Raw genomic sequence first — 18,129 nt, forward strand, 5'->3', positions numbered from 1 at the left:
TGCATTTTTTAAAATATGATTTTAAATCAACCAATCCAAAGTTTGGGAGCTAAATATCCGTTAAACAGATTGTGAATTAAATGCGAAGGACATGATTTCAAGATGTTTTACAAGATGCCCATGGGTCACATCGCTCACCTGAACAACAGTTCCTTTTAACATTCTGTTTCCTACCATATGCTATTTCTGTTTTAAACTTAAACCCCTTCAGAGCTGTTCCGTGGTTTTTGGTTGATTAGAACAGTTTAGAATCAACACTATCTTTGGATGCTTGCTTAGTAATCTCACAAACTGTAGCTTTGTGGCTCTTGAAAAGAAAATTTTTAAACATTTTTCATAGTATATATTTCTCTGTTAAACATTGAACCCCTCTTGGGGCCCCAGTATTAGTCCGGTGGTCACGCCTTTGTTGATTACATTATTTAAGGATGTTTGCATAGTAATCTCACAAATTGAAACATTGTAGTTCTTGAGAAGATTTTTAAACATTTTTTTTTCACTTAAAACTTTGAACCCCACCTCAGGCCCTAGTTTTTCATTATAGACACAAGCTTTTGTGTGATTATTGGCATTTCTGGTGCAGTGGTTATTGAGAAGAAAATTTTTAAACATTTTTTCTATGTATTTCTATGCTAAAATTTGACCCCAGCCTGGGGCCCCCGTTTCGGTCCGAGGGTCACGATTTTAACAATTTAAATTTTTCAAGAAACATGGTTTGGTGTGAGCATTGGCATTTCTGGTGCAGTGGTTCCCAAGAAGAAGATTTTTAAAGACACACACCCTATACTCACTGTTTCGCACTTATCTCCCTTTAGAAAAGGGTTACACCCTTTATTTTTACAATTTAGAATCCTCTTCCCATAAGGATGCTTTGTACCAAGTTTGGTGTTAAATTTGGCCTAGTGGTTTTAGAGAAGAAGTCAAAAATGTGAAAAGTTTACAGACGGCGGATGGACAGACGGAAGGACAAACGGATGGACACCGGACCACAGGTGATCAGAAAAGCTAACTCTAACCTTCAGTTCAGATGAGCTAAATATTCATGGCTTCCATCCAGGGTTCTCTCTCCTTATAATAACCAGAGGATCCACTCGCTTACAAAACTTAATTGATATATTAATACATCTTTCTTAGAGTGGAAGAATAAAAAACAAACTGTTACAAATATCATAAAAATTTAATAAAAAATCAAATACAGTTACCATAATGTATTATTGCTGATGTATGAATTTATGTGATAACACAAATTTTGCTGCTGATCTGAACAACATTATGAGTGACCTAAAACAATCTCTCTCTCTCTCTCTCTCTCTCTCTCTCTCTCTCTCTCTTCTGCTTTAAATGACAAGGACAAGTATCATGGCCAATCCTGTAAAAGATCAACTGCCTTGGACTAGTTATAGTTTTTTGTCATGTCTGATCATTGTCCTCGTCTGAGCTACTGTCCTCCTCTTGCTGCTGTTGCCTCTGTAGAAGACAGACAGTTGTACGAAATATAATAATGACAAGTATATTAAAAATCATCTAAAAAGCAGGTGTTATGGATTTTTCCAGTAGTTATTATTTATTCCTAAATCAGAAAACAGATTTCAGGCTGGAGAAGTTTCACGATAATAAACATGAAAGCTTTCAAAAATGATGAGGTCAAATTCAAATAATGACACATTAAATGAATACGACAATTTAAAAAAGATTGATGCTTATACTTAATATAGCAACAATACTGGTGAAACATAAAGTTTATGAACAATAACTTACAAGTTTTAGTAGATCGACCAGTTTACTGGCATCGGTGCCTGTGGCTAGGTCCAGAATGTCCCGGGGGACACCAAATGTAGACAGGGGGTTAGGCTGAATTCCCTCACTCTCCTTGTATCTGAACACTGGATGCTACAAGTAACAATCACTGGCTATTACATGTACATTTGTACAGTTTATTTGGTATTACATGTACATTTGTACAGTTTATTTGGTATTACATGTACATTTGCACCTGAACATTGGCTGCTACAAATACAATTTTTATTATGAATACATGTACCGGTACCTTTTCAATTTATGAATTTGCATTGATTTTCAAATACAGTACATTTTTTGTTCAATGTTAAATTTCCAATGATATGATTAATATCTATATTTTGCCAAATGAAAAAGTACAAAACGTTTTAGTTAGATTTAGCTTTGCAAGGCCCTAAAATATATTCATTCAAATACACTGCATAAAAAGAAGAGAGATAACTTATAAATGAACATTTATCAATGCTCCTTATGGTCTTGGCATAAATTAAGATACAGGCATGTAGAAATCATGATAAGTGCCCCCATCCAACCCCAAAATAGTTTCCAATGATACAGACCGCCACCCCTACCCCAAACCAGTTTCCAATTACCCGGTATACAATTAAATATAAACCCTTCTTTGTAATGCTATAAAATTTAGGGAAATTTTAAATATTTTTAAATATTTAACCATTTCCCCTGGTTGACAGTATAACAGTTGCTACCTTTGTTTCGCTGTCTGTTCCCTTGAGATCTACATCACTGTCTGTCAGTTCATCCCAAGTGTACATCAAACCATCAGTCACCTGACCAAAAGGATTAAAGTCCAGCAGGAGTAGTTTCCCCTGAAATACAAATGAAAATTATAGAATACAAATGGAAAATTATAGAATACAAATAAAAAATATTACAATACAAATGAAATTCATACAATGCAAATGGAAAATTATAGAATAAAAATGGAAAATTATACAATACAAAAGGAAAATTTTACAATACAAATGAATATTTATACAATACAAATGGAAAATATTGAATATTGCAACGTTTGACATGCCATACTCCTTTAAACAGTAAAATGATTTCAGATAATGTACTTACAATTGTTCATTATTATATGTTTACATGAAATGAAAATAGGATCTTTTTAAAGAATTTTGCCCACAGGTCTTAAACTATTCTGTAAGATAAATCAATACTCTGGAAAGAAATATAACTCATTTTTCCTTTTTTGACTTCAAATTGAAAAAGTTGGCTTTCTGTATATCAATAGGCCAATAAAAATTAAACAAATGAGGTAGCGTTTGATCCGATGCAGCAATTACCAAGAAACTAAACATTACTTATTTTGGTCTCAGTTGTGAACTATTTTCATTCTTACCTGATCCCTTCTGTAGACATCAAAAACATCTAAAAACAAAACATTACCTTGCATTAATAATTCAGAAGTTTTACACACTTAAAAGTCATAAATTTTGAAACAGTGTGGGCATTTCAAATTGCAAACCTTAAAATTTTGTTCGTTCTAGTGAATGAATATTATTTTGACAAAGGTATTTAAAACATTTGAAACATTAGGTATGCAGGAACAGAATGGGACAAAGTTTACTGCACATTTGCTTATACATGTACACTCACAGTTTTCATTTGGAAACTTGAGGTTAACCATGTGATAGAAGAAAGCCTGGATATCAGAGACAATGTCTGCCTTTTCATGTCTGATGAAGTCATAAAATGCTGTGTGGTTCCTCTGACAAATAGCTGTTGATAAGAAGCATAGCCATATTTAATATAACACAATGACAATGTATAATTATATAAATTAATGTTTCAAAAGTAAAGTTTAAGTAGAAAAGAAACTGAAAGTAATATACAGGTAGCATCAATATATGCATGTCATCATTAGGTTATTAAGAGAAAATTTAAAATTTCATAAATAAATACAGAATACAGGTATTCAAAAAAAAAAACTAGGAAAAGTAAAGTTGCTCCGTTAAACATTGTAATTAGATGTACAGTTACTTCCAGACAAAAATCAAAAGATTAAATCATAACTTTCATAGCATACACACTTAGACCAGTAAATAGCACTTACCTATAAGTTTATTATTCCTGACGAAACATCGGAACTCGTAGCCCGGGTTTAAGTCCTGCCACTTCCGTAGTATCAGGCTGTATCCAATATTTGGCTGCTCTTCGTTCTCCTCATAGTCCTCGCAGTGAATAAATCTGACAAAAGATCAAAGAGGACTTCGCTCGTTACCTATTTTACGCAAGACATGTATTTATCAAATCGCAATGATATATAAACTGCAAGCCCTGAACTTTTGTTGTAATTTCATATAATTCACGACAGAAAATAAAAGCAACATTACAAAAACCACATAGGATGCTTCTCATAAATTTACATTGATGTTAATTGCTTGCATTTAGTAAATTTGGAATTTACAATATATACTTGTGGCTTATATTTACCAGCTGCTTTGAGCGTAATTAAACTGTACTCACGGTTGTGTAAGGTCATGGGTTATGAACTCTGAACTTTTCAGTAGCAGGTAAACATCACTAGGACAGGTACATTTTAAACTTTTGTCAAAAGCGATCCATGTGGCATCCTGATAAAAGAAGTAATACTACAGTTTCGGTAAAATAGCTACTACTCAACGTTTAACAACTTGCTATATTATTTTTTTTAAATATGGTACACACACATTCTTCTTTATACAGCAAAAAATATATACAGCAATGAACAATTGTAATTTGTATAAACATCATACTGTGGTTTCATCAATATTCGTTGAATACCAATTTTCGTGGATTTCGTTGTTAAGTTGATCCACGAAATTTAATGTCCTTTGAAGTGTAATTTCTATTAACATTTTCTATTGATAGGGTCATTGACCATGAATTTACATATCCTTGAAACTGTGATTTTCACTTTATTCTCGAAAATTGATACCCTTGAAAATTAATAAAACCACAGTATCAGAAAAGCTAATACATGTAACAGGATATAAGACTTGGGGGAATGAAATTCACTTCATTGTCAGCATGAATTCATTGTACATGTTCACTAGATGTAACCATGCTTTTTCTGCGATATGTAATTTATAATGGGAATCACACAAAATTCAAGATTTTAAGTTATAAGCCCCTATGGTTCCAAGATTCAACAACGTAAGAAGCAGAAAAATAGATCAACTCTAATATATATGTTTAATAAATATTGTATGTTGTTAATAATCACTTAAATATCAAAACTATCTTTCCTATCGCAGAATCAATTCTAAATTGACAAATTCGATCCTTGTTTTACTGAATTTTAGATAACCAGCCCTATTTTTGTAATAAATCAGTAATCTAACCAAGAAAAATTATTTTGCATTTAATTGATAATTGACAAATGTTCATTTTGTTATCATTTGCTTACCTTTGGAGAGCTCCAGTTGAGTTTAGGAAACACCCTCCCGCCCAGCATATTAATGGCCTTTTTGATGGCTGAATCAAAATCTGGGAAACTTGGTGCCTGGGTTTTAAAAGAATTACGCAGCTAAATTAATGCTTCTACATGATGATATATACTCATGTCTAGTGTTACAACCTGTCAATTAACCTTAACATTTAATTGGGGGGGGGGGGGGTGTAGTTTGTACAGCTAATAATGATCACATGTCAACATTTTAAAGTTAAACATGATTAAAGACAAAATTTGGAAATTCATCAAACCAAGAATACTGGCAGCTAATAATAAAAAATCAGAATTTGATGTTGATTAAAGAAATATGCATACAGATTTGACAAAAACTGATAGTTAGTGACAATACCTACCGTTGCTTCCAATGTGTCTGTGTCCCAGTTAATATCTAACTGTAACAGAAAACCAGAGAGCTAAAGGTCAAGGTCAAACTACCTGGCGTCCAAAGCAACAATGTGTGGTACAGTAAATTAATTATTTCTGGCAAATATTTATGAATTTTTTTTTTTCCTTTCTGATTTTTATCTGAAGTGAATTGAGTAAATGAACATATTCCTGGAAGTCAGAATTGTTAATGTGACTGCCTTCATTTAGGTTCAGCTCTTTTAAAAGGCAAAATGACATAGTTTGGTGATACAGGTGAATCTCGATAACTCGAACTTCGGGGGACCATGATTAAACTTCGAGAGATCAAGAGTTCGAGAGATCGAAAGTTTAAAAAAAACCGGAAATTTTTGTTCCGGTCATTTTGGCTCTAAAATTATGGTAGCCGGAAATTTATATTTATAACATGGAAGGATAGTCTGACATGATTTCAGTCGTATTTTCTGCTACATTACTTCAATTTAAACAATACAGAACTTACTTGTGTGGTTATTAAGTGTATTTTTTTCACGTTAAAAAACTTTGAAGCATATCATGTTTTCTAAATCATTACGTTAGAATATTTTAAATAAAGAGCATTTTCCATAACATTCACAAGTTGTTGAAATTAATAGATCACTTACAAATTACTTATCTACCCTTTAAAGGGAGCAATGGGTAGTGTCACTCACGTAATCAACCAATTAACACTACCACGCTAGCCCCCAGGAGTTCACTAGACCATCCAGGTAAGGTCCACACGGAGCTATAATTATAGGCTTGATCGGCCGCGTGTGTACACAGCAACCACTTCGAGTTATCAAGAGTGAAAAACAATGAAATATGTATAACGGGACCCAGGTTTTACTTCGAGAGATCAAGAACTTCGAGAGATCGGAGTTCGAGAGATCAAGAGTAAATTTGCTTAGTTATATAGAGAAAAAAATTGGGACCGTGAGTTCACTTCGAGAGATCAAGAACTTCGAGAGATCGAAGTTCGAGCCATCGAGTGTCACCTGTATATGATGTAACGTTAATTGTTTTAAGTACATCATTTAATTGTCTACTGAATTCAACTTCACCAAAATTTGCTGTGCAAGAGAGTAGTACTGAAGTTACTATGAAGGGGTCTATTCTATCAGCAGTCTTTCTCTTTTTCTTACACATGTATCACCTAAAACAACTTCTTAAGTTTTGTTATAAAGTGTTAATTTATAGACTTGTTTCATTCCTTAGTTTCACAGAAGATTCAGCCATACAACACACTTCTAGTTACCTCTTCTCCAACTCGGTCTTCATCATTCTCTCTGTCCCCTGATGTCACTAGACTCCTTGTTGAATAAAAAAATAATAATAAACTTGAGGTTGATAGATGAAAAAACTGTGATAGTTACATACTTTTAATCCATATTTCACTGTATATTTTAAAATACAAAATAACCATGATGACATACTTTTCATCTTGTTTTTTGTAGTAAAATTCATTGAAGACAAAACAAAAGATGGGATCAACAATCTAAATATGTCATCATTTGAAATGAATACTGGTACTGTAGATTCCTTATTTTATTCGAGTATTTATTTCCACAATTTGGTAACAAATTAGGGTAATATATTAAAATCATTAACACCATATACTTTTATTACAATTTTAAGAAGTTCAAAACTGTTGAAAAAATGATAGAAAGATTTTTATATCTGCAAGGAGTGCTTCTCACAATTTTATGTGGATATTAATCCCTCATGTTTAATTAGGAATCTCCAGCATTTTCAGACTTTGATTTAATATTATCATACACTTACCCTTCTGGCAACACGACTCCATCAGTGTGTAGGTACTCTAAAAATTCTGCTGGCAGAGGTATTAAAATACTGTAATACAAAATAGTTAATTAGTCAAAAAGTATTCGTTTCATATTTTGTCATCTAAATATTGCTCTTAATTTATCCTTCAGCTTGGTTTTTCTTGTCTACTTCACTCAAGATATATTGAATAATAAATGCATTCTTTCATTAACCTCAACTCATTAATAGATAAAACATTCCTGTGATAATTTTTTTCTCAAAGTGAGGTTTTTTTTTCTTAATAGGTAAAATATAAAAGCAAACTTACCTTTTAATTGAAACTTGTTTAAACTTTGGATACCAGACAGGAAAGCTGCAGTGTAAAACTTCAGAAACCTTCATATTATTTCTCTTGAATGTAGAGTAATGTAGGTGATTATTATCAAAGTGGGCGTTGTGTTAATTTAATGTAATTCACCCCTGCACTGAGAAATTCCAACACTGAAATAAAACAAATTGTGCCAATTTCAAACATTTTCAAAACAACTTCTTAAACGACACGTGTTAATATTTTCAAATCAAAAATTGTGATAGGATTGTATTCAACATTTAAATCTGTGTTTATGCCTCTAATTATGCATACAAATATACGAAGAAAACAATGTACATGTACACCTATTATTTATGTAAAAAGTCTGATGCAATAACTGAATAGAGTTACAGGGAACGTAGGTTTATCAAATCGTTCGCGTCCTCGGTAGAATTTCGTTTCAACAAATTCTACAAATATTAAATCACAGAGATCTGGGTTATAAATCATACAAAACATACAGAGTTATCTAAATCTTACCAACTGTCAGACCGCCAGACGGGTCGGCAAAATAACAACAAACACACATGGACTAACTTTCGTAACTTCAGTACTAGAGAGCTCTCAAAATGAAAGGTAACTCCGGATTTCATCATTATTTGTTTCTTGCAAAGCCAATTGGTTTCCAAGAGATCAACAATAAAAAGCATAAAGCATCAGCTGTTGTTTTCTTGGACACCTGATGTTATACAAGTTTTAAAATATAAAAATAAAGTTATTTGTGAAATAGTCTTTACAATATTGTAATTTTTACTGCAGTTTACAGAAAGTGACAGAAATTATAATTCATATATTCAAATAAACCAAAAGTAAAAGATGTATATTTTAGAAAATAAAAATTCCTCCGTTATGACAAGATACTGACGTTTAGTACTAGAGTATTACCAGTGAATTTACTTTTAATTTATTTCATTTATAATTTTTTTTTTTTTTGCTGACAATTTTTTGTTGTAATGTTCCTCTCCTAAATTTTAAAAGTGTCTTAATTATCAGCCGTGTGTTTACCTGCAAACTACCAAGGGTATTTAAAAAAAAATAATTAAAAAAATAATAAAAATCCAATGTTACCTGGTACCTCTTTAGCGTTCATACTGTAAATGATACAGTTACACCAACCTTGATTATAAGGTGTACATTGTCGACACCGGGTGCACGACAGTGTAGACAAATCAAGCACACCCAATGTAAAAAAAAAATCTACGTCTCATAGAATTCTTTCAATGTGTCTGATATTTGATATCAAGAACTATTTTTGGATTTAGGAAATTATTTTTATTAACAGAAAAATTTTGGTCGGGGCGTTATCAAATCCAATAAAGCCCGAAGGGCTTTATGATAGATTTGAACACGCCCCGACCGAAATTATCACCTCATAAAATTCAAAGAATGATTCCTTATTACTTATATTTATATAATTTTAAGCCATCATATGATTGAATATTTAAATAGATCAATAAATAAGCAAACCCCGCTGGCTCCTCCATTAATTTTTGCTTCATTTGAAGTTATGGGTTATATAGTAAAAATAATAGATACGTAGTGTTATCACAGGCAAAGACGCTTGAAAATGTAAATATATATAAATATAATCGGTATAGCTGAGATAGCGAAGAGTAGTGATGAAAGGGACGAAACTCCAAGAGCTGTATCAGCCATGTTTTTGGGCACGCATACAAGACAGTTAAGGTTAAAGTAAACTACTTTATTGTTTTATCAAAAGGTATTTATTCCTTTCTTAAATTCATGTTTACTTAACCAACATATAGTCTCTTAACTTGATATAATTGTACAGCCTGAACTGCATTTTAAACTACTTACACTTTGAATTCCCTACTCGGTGTAATAACCATATGCTACTACATGTATAATATAACCTTTATTAACTTAGATTAGGCAATCCTCACAACGTCAAGTGTCCTGAATTAGGGCCACGAGTAGACTCGGGACCTCTGACGTTGGGAACTTCAAGATGAAATTAGGCTAAATCGAAAATGTTAAATTATATACAAAAACCCATTCCTCACTGTTAAACCATGAAATGTTCTAACATTAATAATATATCATCGAGACAAAAATAAGTCTTTATATTTTTTTCTTTAGAGCATCCATGGATCCTTATCAAAATGCAAAAGATGTGCATCGATGTAACCTTTGTGAGACCGCCATAGTTCACTGCTATTGTGACCTTTGTCATGTCAACCTATGCATACCATGTATAGGCAAACACACCTCAGATAAATACGACAGACATAAAATAGTTCCTTTCAAGGAAGGGAGATCCACCCTCATTTTTCCAAAATGTGAAACACATCAACAGAAAATTGCAAATTTCTGTGCGAAGATTGCAATAACATTTTTGTTTGTTCTTCATGCATAGCATCTGAACAACATGAGAGACATAAATTTGTAGACGTTGTAAAAGTTTACAAGGTAAAGAAAGAACTGAAGTGATAAAAAAGGATATTGAAGAGTTAGAAAATCATATTTCCCCTACATATGAAGAATTTGCACTCCACTTGGAAAATCAGCTTGACAGCCTGGATGGAGGATATGAGAAACTTACAACGACAATTACCAAACAAGGAGAGCAATGGCACAGAGAAATAGACATTATCATCAATAAAATAAAAACTGAAATGGGCGAGATAAAAGTGAAGCTCAGAAATATTTTAAATAAACACTTGGATGAAACCAAAAAGATACAATCCCTCATAAAGCAAACACTTCTGTTTATAGAAGAAATAGAGAAATCCACTGAAGTATTTTCAACCATTGAATACAACTCTAAGATTCGACAATTCAGCAAGCTTCCAACCAAAGTTCAGGCATCATTGCCAATATTCATTCCAAAACCAATTGACCCTAAGAAGCTGTATAGTTTGTTTGGACAAATGGCCGTACCTTGTCTAGCTACTGCTACAGGAGAAACTGGCCTGTCACTCGATGAACCCAACATATCAGTCAGAGAACTACTGGACGATCCGGAGCTTGTTGCCACAATACACACTGGGTGTAAAGATCTATGCAGTGTAGCACGTCTTAATGATGATTTGATATATACAAATGGAATAACCAGTGCCATCCAATGCTTCATTGTATGTTCACTCCTTCAGACAGTTGAAACGGAATCATTGGGGGATCCCGTTGATATAGCTGTAGATGGTGATGGGGATCTACTGTACTCTGACAAGATAGCAGGGACAGTGAATAAAGTAAAGAATGAAGAGACAGAGGAGTTGATCGAATTAGAGGAATGGACGCCCGGTCAGCTGTGTGTCACCTCTACTGGTAATATCCTGATTACCATATGCAATGCTGATGAAACTCAATCCAAAGTTGTCCGATACTCGGGATCTACAGAGAAACAAACAATTCAATTCAATGAAGAAGGTAACCCTCTGTACTCAGGAAATAATAAAATAAAATACATTACTGAGAACAGAAACCATGACATTTGTGTAGCTGATTATGTGGCTGGTGCAATAGTGGTGGTTGATCAGGACGGGAAACTCAGATGGAGGTACACTGGTCATTCCTCAGTTACCAAGAACAAGTCATTTCATCCAGTTGGTATCACATCAGACAGCCAGAGTCATATCCTTACAGCAGACTTTAAAAACGATTGTATCCACATCCTGGATCAAAGTGGACAGTTTCTCCGTAACATTGATATATGTGGTCTGCGGAATCCCTTTGGTTTATGTGTGGACAATGATGACAATTTGTTCGTGTGTGAGTATTACAAAGGCAATGTGAAGAAAATAAAATATTTAAAGTAGACATCACCATTTGTAAGGAATGATGTACACTGTAAGATAAACAAAGTTGGCCTTTCGTAAAAAACATTTCATAATATGTTTAAATAAACAGTTCAATATCCAGCCTTACTAGATTTTTTTAAAATCATGAAGTGTTTGACTTCTGTTAATTGTGGAAAAAGATAACTTGAAATAACGTCCCTAGTAAATTGGAGAAAAAGTGTTTTATTTTGTATGTACTTAATCTTTGATATATCTTCTCTCTTAGAACCCCTTTTTAAGCTAATTAACCAATACAAACCAATCATATTGGAGATGGACATCATTATATATGGCAGTGATACACTTTAAATTAAATCCTCACTGACTTTAAGCTCAGTCCCACATTTGAAATCCCTTTACACAGGTACCTTTTTCTCCATCAGCTGCTCAGTTTATTCTGTCAAAATCTGTATGTGAAAGGAGAAAAATGTACCTCACTGCACTCATATATAGCTTCAAAAATTCAAAGTACTGATAGTACTAGAAAGCGGTTATCACGCATGTTTTCATGTTGTTGGGATTGCATGCGTTAAGATTTCATTTTGGGACACTATGGAGTTCCAATATAAGTTTTACCATGAAAGTTAAAAGGGGCATGGACACGATTTTAGTCAAATTTAATTTTTCTGTTTTAATTACTTACAAGGATTTAGGAATGCATTTCTAATGATAAGATGAGATTTGGGTGCAGTCGATGAGTTTCAAGCAAGATACAGGGCTCACAATTCTTCGTCATGTAAACAAGGCTCGTGCCCTCTTTTTGCTTACATATGTTCAATATACCAGTAAAAAAAATTTCAAGCTGATTTGTCTATCTTCTTATTCATTTTAAGCATAAATAGTTCCTTACAATTAACACATTTCCTTACGATTAACACATTCATTTTAAGTCTAAAACTGGAAATTTCACTTCAGCATTCAAAATGTAAACACGCTTTGCTTACATAGAGAAGAATTGTAAGCCCTGTAATTCGCTTATAACTCAACAAATGACTCTCAAAGTTTGGTTGCCTAATAAAACTGCCTTACTGAAGTATTGTAAACATTAAGATCGAAAAAATTGTTTTTGACCATTCCCCTTTGAGCTTGAAAATTTTTACGTGAATTAACCTGGTACGATGTATATCGGCTTACTACTGATACTACCAAACATTCTCGAACGTGCCTTGTAATTGATTTATATTGTTAATTGTATTGTAAATGTTCTTAAAATGTATACGGCGAATTAAGAGGAGAGCAAAATTTGTTACATGTATACTATTATTCGCTCAAGTTAATAAGCTGAATAAAAACTCCAAAACGAATTGAAAAATCAACAAGTTGTATTTAAAAAAGTTTCACGGTTATCCACTGTAAACCGAATTTCAGAGTTCCAGTACAACAACTTGATGACGTGCAGAAGTTCAAGCCTGGACAGTCCTATTTAATACAGTCACAAAATCGACACATTAAGGGCAGATATCTAACACAGTTGGACCGACATCACACACACACACACACACACACACACACACACACACACAAATGGTTTCAATTCAATTCAACTGCCCAACTGTACAACAGCTTCTTATTACTTCATGAACTTGTATCAAACAAACCATTAAGATCTTAAACTGAATCAAGATGCATCCATATTGGGAGAATACGTTATGCTATAATACAAAACTAGAGAAAATATAAGACAGAGCAATGTTATATTTATGATAGTACTAATTAAGCAATACATATACAGAAGCAGATGCTTTAAAAGTAACTCATCAGTCCTTTGAGTACCACGCGAGATAGAATCATATTTTAAGGCAATAAAATACGCTGCAAGCGTGGAAAACAAAGTGAATGAATTTAATAACAGATGGGAAAGATGGCTTCCTTCATTAACATAGTTACTCTTCTTCTTCTTCTTCTTCTTCAGATAAGTTTTTGATTTATATCATTTATCAAAAACTTTCATTTTTTGTCATTATAAATGCTGTTCTTGTATGAAATAAATAAATTCATTGAAAAAAGAGATTTCTTAAAATTAACAACAACAAAAAATCATGTACGGATACTAGTAATCTTTAATATGTTTTAAATGACCTAGAAGTATTCATTGAATAAAAACGGTCACATTAAACAAAGTACTAAATGAAATGTGGAACAATAAAGGAGTACTTATTGTTTTTCAAGACATATTTAAAATGACTGCATATAGTTTAAACTAAAGCAAAAAGGCGATGGAACAAATCATTGAAACTGTATATCATAATCGAATGGAAATTTTAAAAAAGGTTGTTTTTTAAACTTATAAATCATTATTTTCTTTCGTTTTTTCTACATTTGCCATTTGTCATATTAGACGAAGGAGAATGGGATTCAAAGCTATCAAAAAAGATTGTAAATGAACAATCAAACAAACGACATCCTTATTATTTGCCTTACACGTTTCATTTTGTTCATGTAAAAAAACATGACACTACGCATTTCAATAAATATCCTATTTAGTCCTATTTATTTATCATATAAACTATGAATTTATTATCATATGGAATGAAACAAAACAAAATACTTATTAGTTTTTGCATTTTTATTCATTTTTTTACCATTATTTAATTAACTGGTTGGCAGATGTTGCACTGCATTATTTACAAAAGCACTGCTTAGATCGTTTAAGCACGACACCCCAAATTACCAGGGAAAACAGCTGAGAAAGTCAGTACGTATGATAACCTTTGACCTCTATTCAAAAGCCAATGTACATTAAATAGATGATTATATATAAAAGTGACAAGATTTGTTGCAATTGTTTTCGACAAGAGAATCAGCCTCGTTTACACTGAGTCAAAATGGGTCGTGCTATTCTTCTGATTTCTATTTCATTTTTTGTTGCAAATGCTGCAAATTTTTTTGATTTAATAAAAAAAAGAGGTAGACACCGATATTTCAAACATTCCGATAGACAGAAACTTTGCGGGCTTATCCAAGAGACACAGTCCTCATAATGGAAGGCAGATAAGGAATTCAGAGATGCAGCTAGATCTAAACAATTTGTCGATCAGAGGAGAAGATGAACCAAAGACCTCGACATATGTTCCGGAAGTGAGTAGTTCTCAATATTGTCATATTATATTAGATAAGGTAATAAATAAGTTATAGTTTGAAAGTAAAAACTATCAGTTATCAAAAATTTGATATACCTATTTATTTGTCGCTCCCTCCTACATTGTTTTCAATTTAAGTTTTATTTGATAATTAACCGTTTCATAAAACACCCAGATTGTTTTGTTTTGTTGTGGTTTTTTATTTTAGTTTTTGTAATATTGTTTTGTTTTGTTTTTTTAATTTTTTTGGTTGAATTTTTAAAATTTATAATTTTTTAATTTTCAATAATCATAAGGCATTATTTTTTTCAAAGATTTATAATATGACGTATTAATAGCAGCACTTGTAAGGAATATGTTTTTAAACTAACTCTGTATAGAAAAATTGGGTTTGACAGATGGCGGCGATGCCAAATGACTTTGCAAACAGAAGAACAATGCGCAGTCTAAACGAAGAACAGGAACAGGAAGTAGTAGATGCACACAACGCCGCCCGGCTGAGAGCTTCCGGCTCAAACATGATGAAAATGGTCAGTTAATGATTGGAAAGCATAGAACCTGCATTAATTGTACATCAATCATTTCGCTATAGATAGAATCAAAACATCAGTAAAGTGTCATATGTAAACTGACTATAAAAATACAAATCATTGCTGCGATCTAAAAATAAAAAAGAGTCCAATCAGAAACTGTAAAAAAAAACCCATTTTCCTATTCTTAACAATATTATTGTTTTAAAACAGTATTCATTTCTTTCGATTTCTTAGAAATTAATGCATAAAACAATTGTTATCTTCATGACAGCCAACACACACAATTCTTTATTATCAAATGAAAATAAACAGATGGTGTTAACAAGCAAATTTTAAAACAAATCCATCGATAAAAATTGTTGTATACAACTTACTATAGTTCTTTGTGGACTTAATAAGATTCAAAGTATGGTGGAGACGCACACTCGTTGACAGCTGATCTTCCAATGAATAGTGTCGCCAATTTTTTTTTTACTGATAAACATTAGGTCTTTAAAGTAGTTTTTTTATTTATATATTCAAAAATCCACAGAAAAGTGTTCTATAAACTTTGTTGAGACAACCGTATACTTACTCATGTCCTTTTTTTTACCTCAGCGGTACAACAAGGTGCTTGCCGCCCAAGCCCAGGAACACGCTGACTCTTGTGTAGAGGCACACTCAGGACTGGCCAGCGAAAACATGTTCTTTTCATCGGGTTTGTTCCGTAGTGTTTTTGTATGACAATGAACAAGACTTGTGTTATTTTTAAAAAAGTTCTTGTCTGTCAGATACATTATGTATGTATTCTTTATTTATATCTGTTTGCTTATTGATTGTGAAATAAACGAAGGAAATATTAATTTAATGAAATTGTTTTATAGCAACTACAATCAATATGTCGCAAGCGGTACATAACTGGGAAATTGAGAAATATGACTATGATTACGACACAAATACTTGCAAAGAAGGAAGGGCATGTGGCCATTATACGCAGGTAAGGTAGATGCAGCATGGTTTATAACAGGTGATTTATTCATTTAAGAAATAGATGACAACGTATTAAAAATTTCCCGTATATGAACTTGGTTGGTGATCAATCATGTGAACCCAATGTCAAAGATTTTATCAGTTACCAACTATTAATTTTACTGAGTATTTTGTTGAATTTTAAAGACTTTTTCAATTCAAGAAAATTAATGTAATTAAATAGCAGAAGAATGCATTCCAGTTAAATACATAAAGTTTATGAACCATTTGAAGGTTGTATGGGCGAGTAGCGATGAAGTAGGTTGTGGTGCCTCGAACAAATGTGGAGGCGATTACAAAACTCACATTGTATGTCAGTACCTTCCAAGGTAAATTGTATATCAATACCTAATAGGTATTCTGTTTTTCTCGATATTATCGATTTTCGACCATTGAAAAGCTAGGTTGCAACAACAGTTTCATTTGCCTTTTTTAAAACTGAGGTGTGAAATTGAATTTGCTATCATATTCTTTTTTTATTTCGAGATCTTTGCTTCTCATTGTTACAATCAATCAATGCAAAGATAAATAATGAAAATGGGTCAATTTTGCTATTAGATAACTGCTTCCTAGAATGAATCAAATAAAATATTAAATCATCTTTAGTGGGAACTATGCCGGTGTACGTCCGTTTAAGACAGGTGCCCCCTGCAGTGATTGTACAGCGTGTGGATACTCCTGTGAAAATGGACTATGTACAAGGGTAAGATGGATAGGATATTGTTTGTATATAGACCATCATAATAGATATTCTTTATCAAATGTCAATTTAAAAGCTGCGTTTGATTTAAAGTAAGATTATATGGGTCTGGTCCGCCAACAGATAATTAAAACACACTCCTTAACAACTGTTGATTCGAACTTAAAAAAAAAAATTTCTTAACTCATCTCTGTGTGTTTATTTTTAGGAAACATCACAATGCACTGGTAGGTATTCTCTCTTGTGTATTTCTCTCTTTTTTAAAATAAATTTTGTAATGCTAAGAATAATTTCGTCCAGTTTACAAAAAATTCAGTATTATAATTAAGAATTAAACAATGTTTTGATCCTACTGCGTTGTTAGTATTTTTTAATTAAAAATCAATATTTAAGATTGTTACACGGGGACTGGTGAGTCTTACGAGGGGAAATACAACACTACTTTGAGTGGAATACCTTGTCAAAACTGGAAAAGCAAGTTTGATTTCCTAGACGACCACAACTACTGCAGAAATATGTTTAGTAGTTCTGGATTCACGAAACCTCTCTGTTACGTTAGTCCCACTCCAGGGAACTACGTTGTAGAATATTGCAATGTTCCCATGTGTGGTAAGTATACATGTAAAAGATGAATCAGGTTTAAGAGTTAGGCCAAAGTGATTGCGATATATTATATATCTAGTGTTTTGCAATTTAATAAATTTTTAAAACTGTTTTTCAAATGTCTGTTGTTCCATTGGTCGATGGATGAACAAAGAGTGTTAGGTCTATTATAATTTTTTCTATAGATTTCAAACTTAATTTATTTCTATTTCGCAAAACGTTTTGATTTGTTAAATGTGATTATGCACTAAATAATGAGAACCGAAAGAATATATTTTGCATACCATTTCTAACATTCAAATTCTTATTAATGATAACTTAAAACAAGATACAATTTAATGAAGAAACCTTTACCAGTATATTGTGTTTTCTTTTAAGTAATTTTATTCAACTGGATTATCCACACAAAAACATTAGAGATAAACCATTGTTGAACATTTTATAGAGTACATATGTATTCTGCTAACGTGATTTTTTTTTTATTTTTAGGACAGTAAAAGAGTACCTTAACAAATTGAAGAGAGATAAAATTCCTGAAAAAAGGAAGACATTTAATAAATAAATCATGACATACAGACCTCATATTTTTTTTTTTTATTTATAACAATTGGTCAGAGAAACATGAAGTTGGTG

General features: G+C 32.4%; 3 protein-coding genes across 3 annotated transcripts; 2 read left to right on the top strand and 1 right to left on the bottom strand.

Annotated features, from left to right (window-relative positions):
- Window positions 1-1,163: 1,163 nt before the first annotated feature.
- LOC128158079 (cell division cycle protein 123 homolog) lies at window positions 1,164-8,331 on the bottom strand. Its single transcript, XM_052820781.1, has 13 exons — window positions 8,253-8,331; window positions 7,731-7,903; window positions 7,421-7,489; window positions 6,894-6,948; window positions 5,608-5,646; window positions 5,210-5,305; window positions 4,288-4,394; window positions 3,875-4,008; window positions 3,418-3,540; window positions 3,161-3,189; window positions 2,505-2,624; window positions 1,759-1,890; window positions 1,164-1,467 (listed from the first exon to the last, which is right to left on the bottom strand). Exons 2-13 carry the CDS (start codon window positions 7,802-7,804, stop codon window positions 1,411-1,413), a joined length of 1,035 nt encoding a protein of 344 aa, XP_052676741.1. The 5' UTR covers window positions 7,805-7,903; window positions 8,253-8,331; the 3' UTR covers window positions 1,164-1,410.
- A 2,077-nt stretch (window positions 8,332-10,408) lies between these two features.
- Window positions 10,409-11,551, top strand: LOC128159306 (uncharacterized). The gene has a single exon (XM_052822363.1). The coding sequence runs from the start codon at window positions 10,409-10,411 to the stop codon at window positions 11,549-11,551; it is 1,143 nt and encodes a 380-aa protein (XP_052678323.1).
- Window positions 11,552-15,056: 3,505 nt separating this feature from the next.
- LOC128158083 (uncharacterized) lies at window positions 15,057-18,073 on the top strand. Its single transcript, XM_052820785.1, has 8 exons — window positions 15,057-15,182; window positions 15,783-15,882; window positions 16,049-16,161; window positions 16,428-16,522; window positions 16,800-16,896; window positions 17,102-17,120; window positions 17,287-17,502; window positions 17,986-18,073. The coding sequence occupies exons 1-8, from the start codon at window positions 15,060-15,062 to the stop codon at window positions 17,991-17,993; spliced, it is 771 nt and encodes a 256-aa protein (XP_052676745.1). The 5' UTR covers window positions 15,057-15,059; the 3' UTR covers window positions 17,994-18,073.
- Window positions 18,074-18,129: the final 56 nt, after the last annotated feature.

This window comes from Crassostrea angulata, chromosome 8 (genome assembly GCF_025612915.1).
Source record: "Crassostrea angulata isolate pt1a10 chromosome 8, ASM2561291v2, whole genome shotgun sequence".
NCBI lineage: Eukaryota > Metazoa > Mollusca > Bivalvia > Ostreida > Ostreidae > Magallana > Magallana angulata.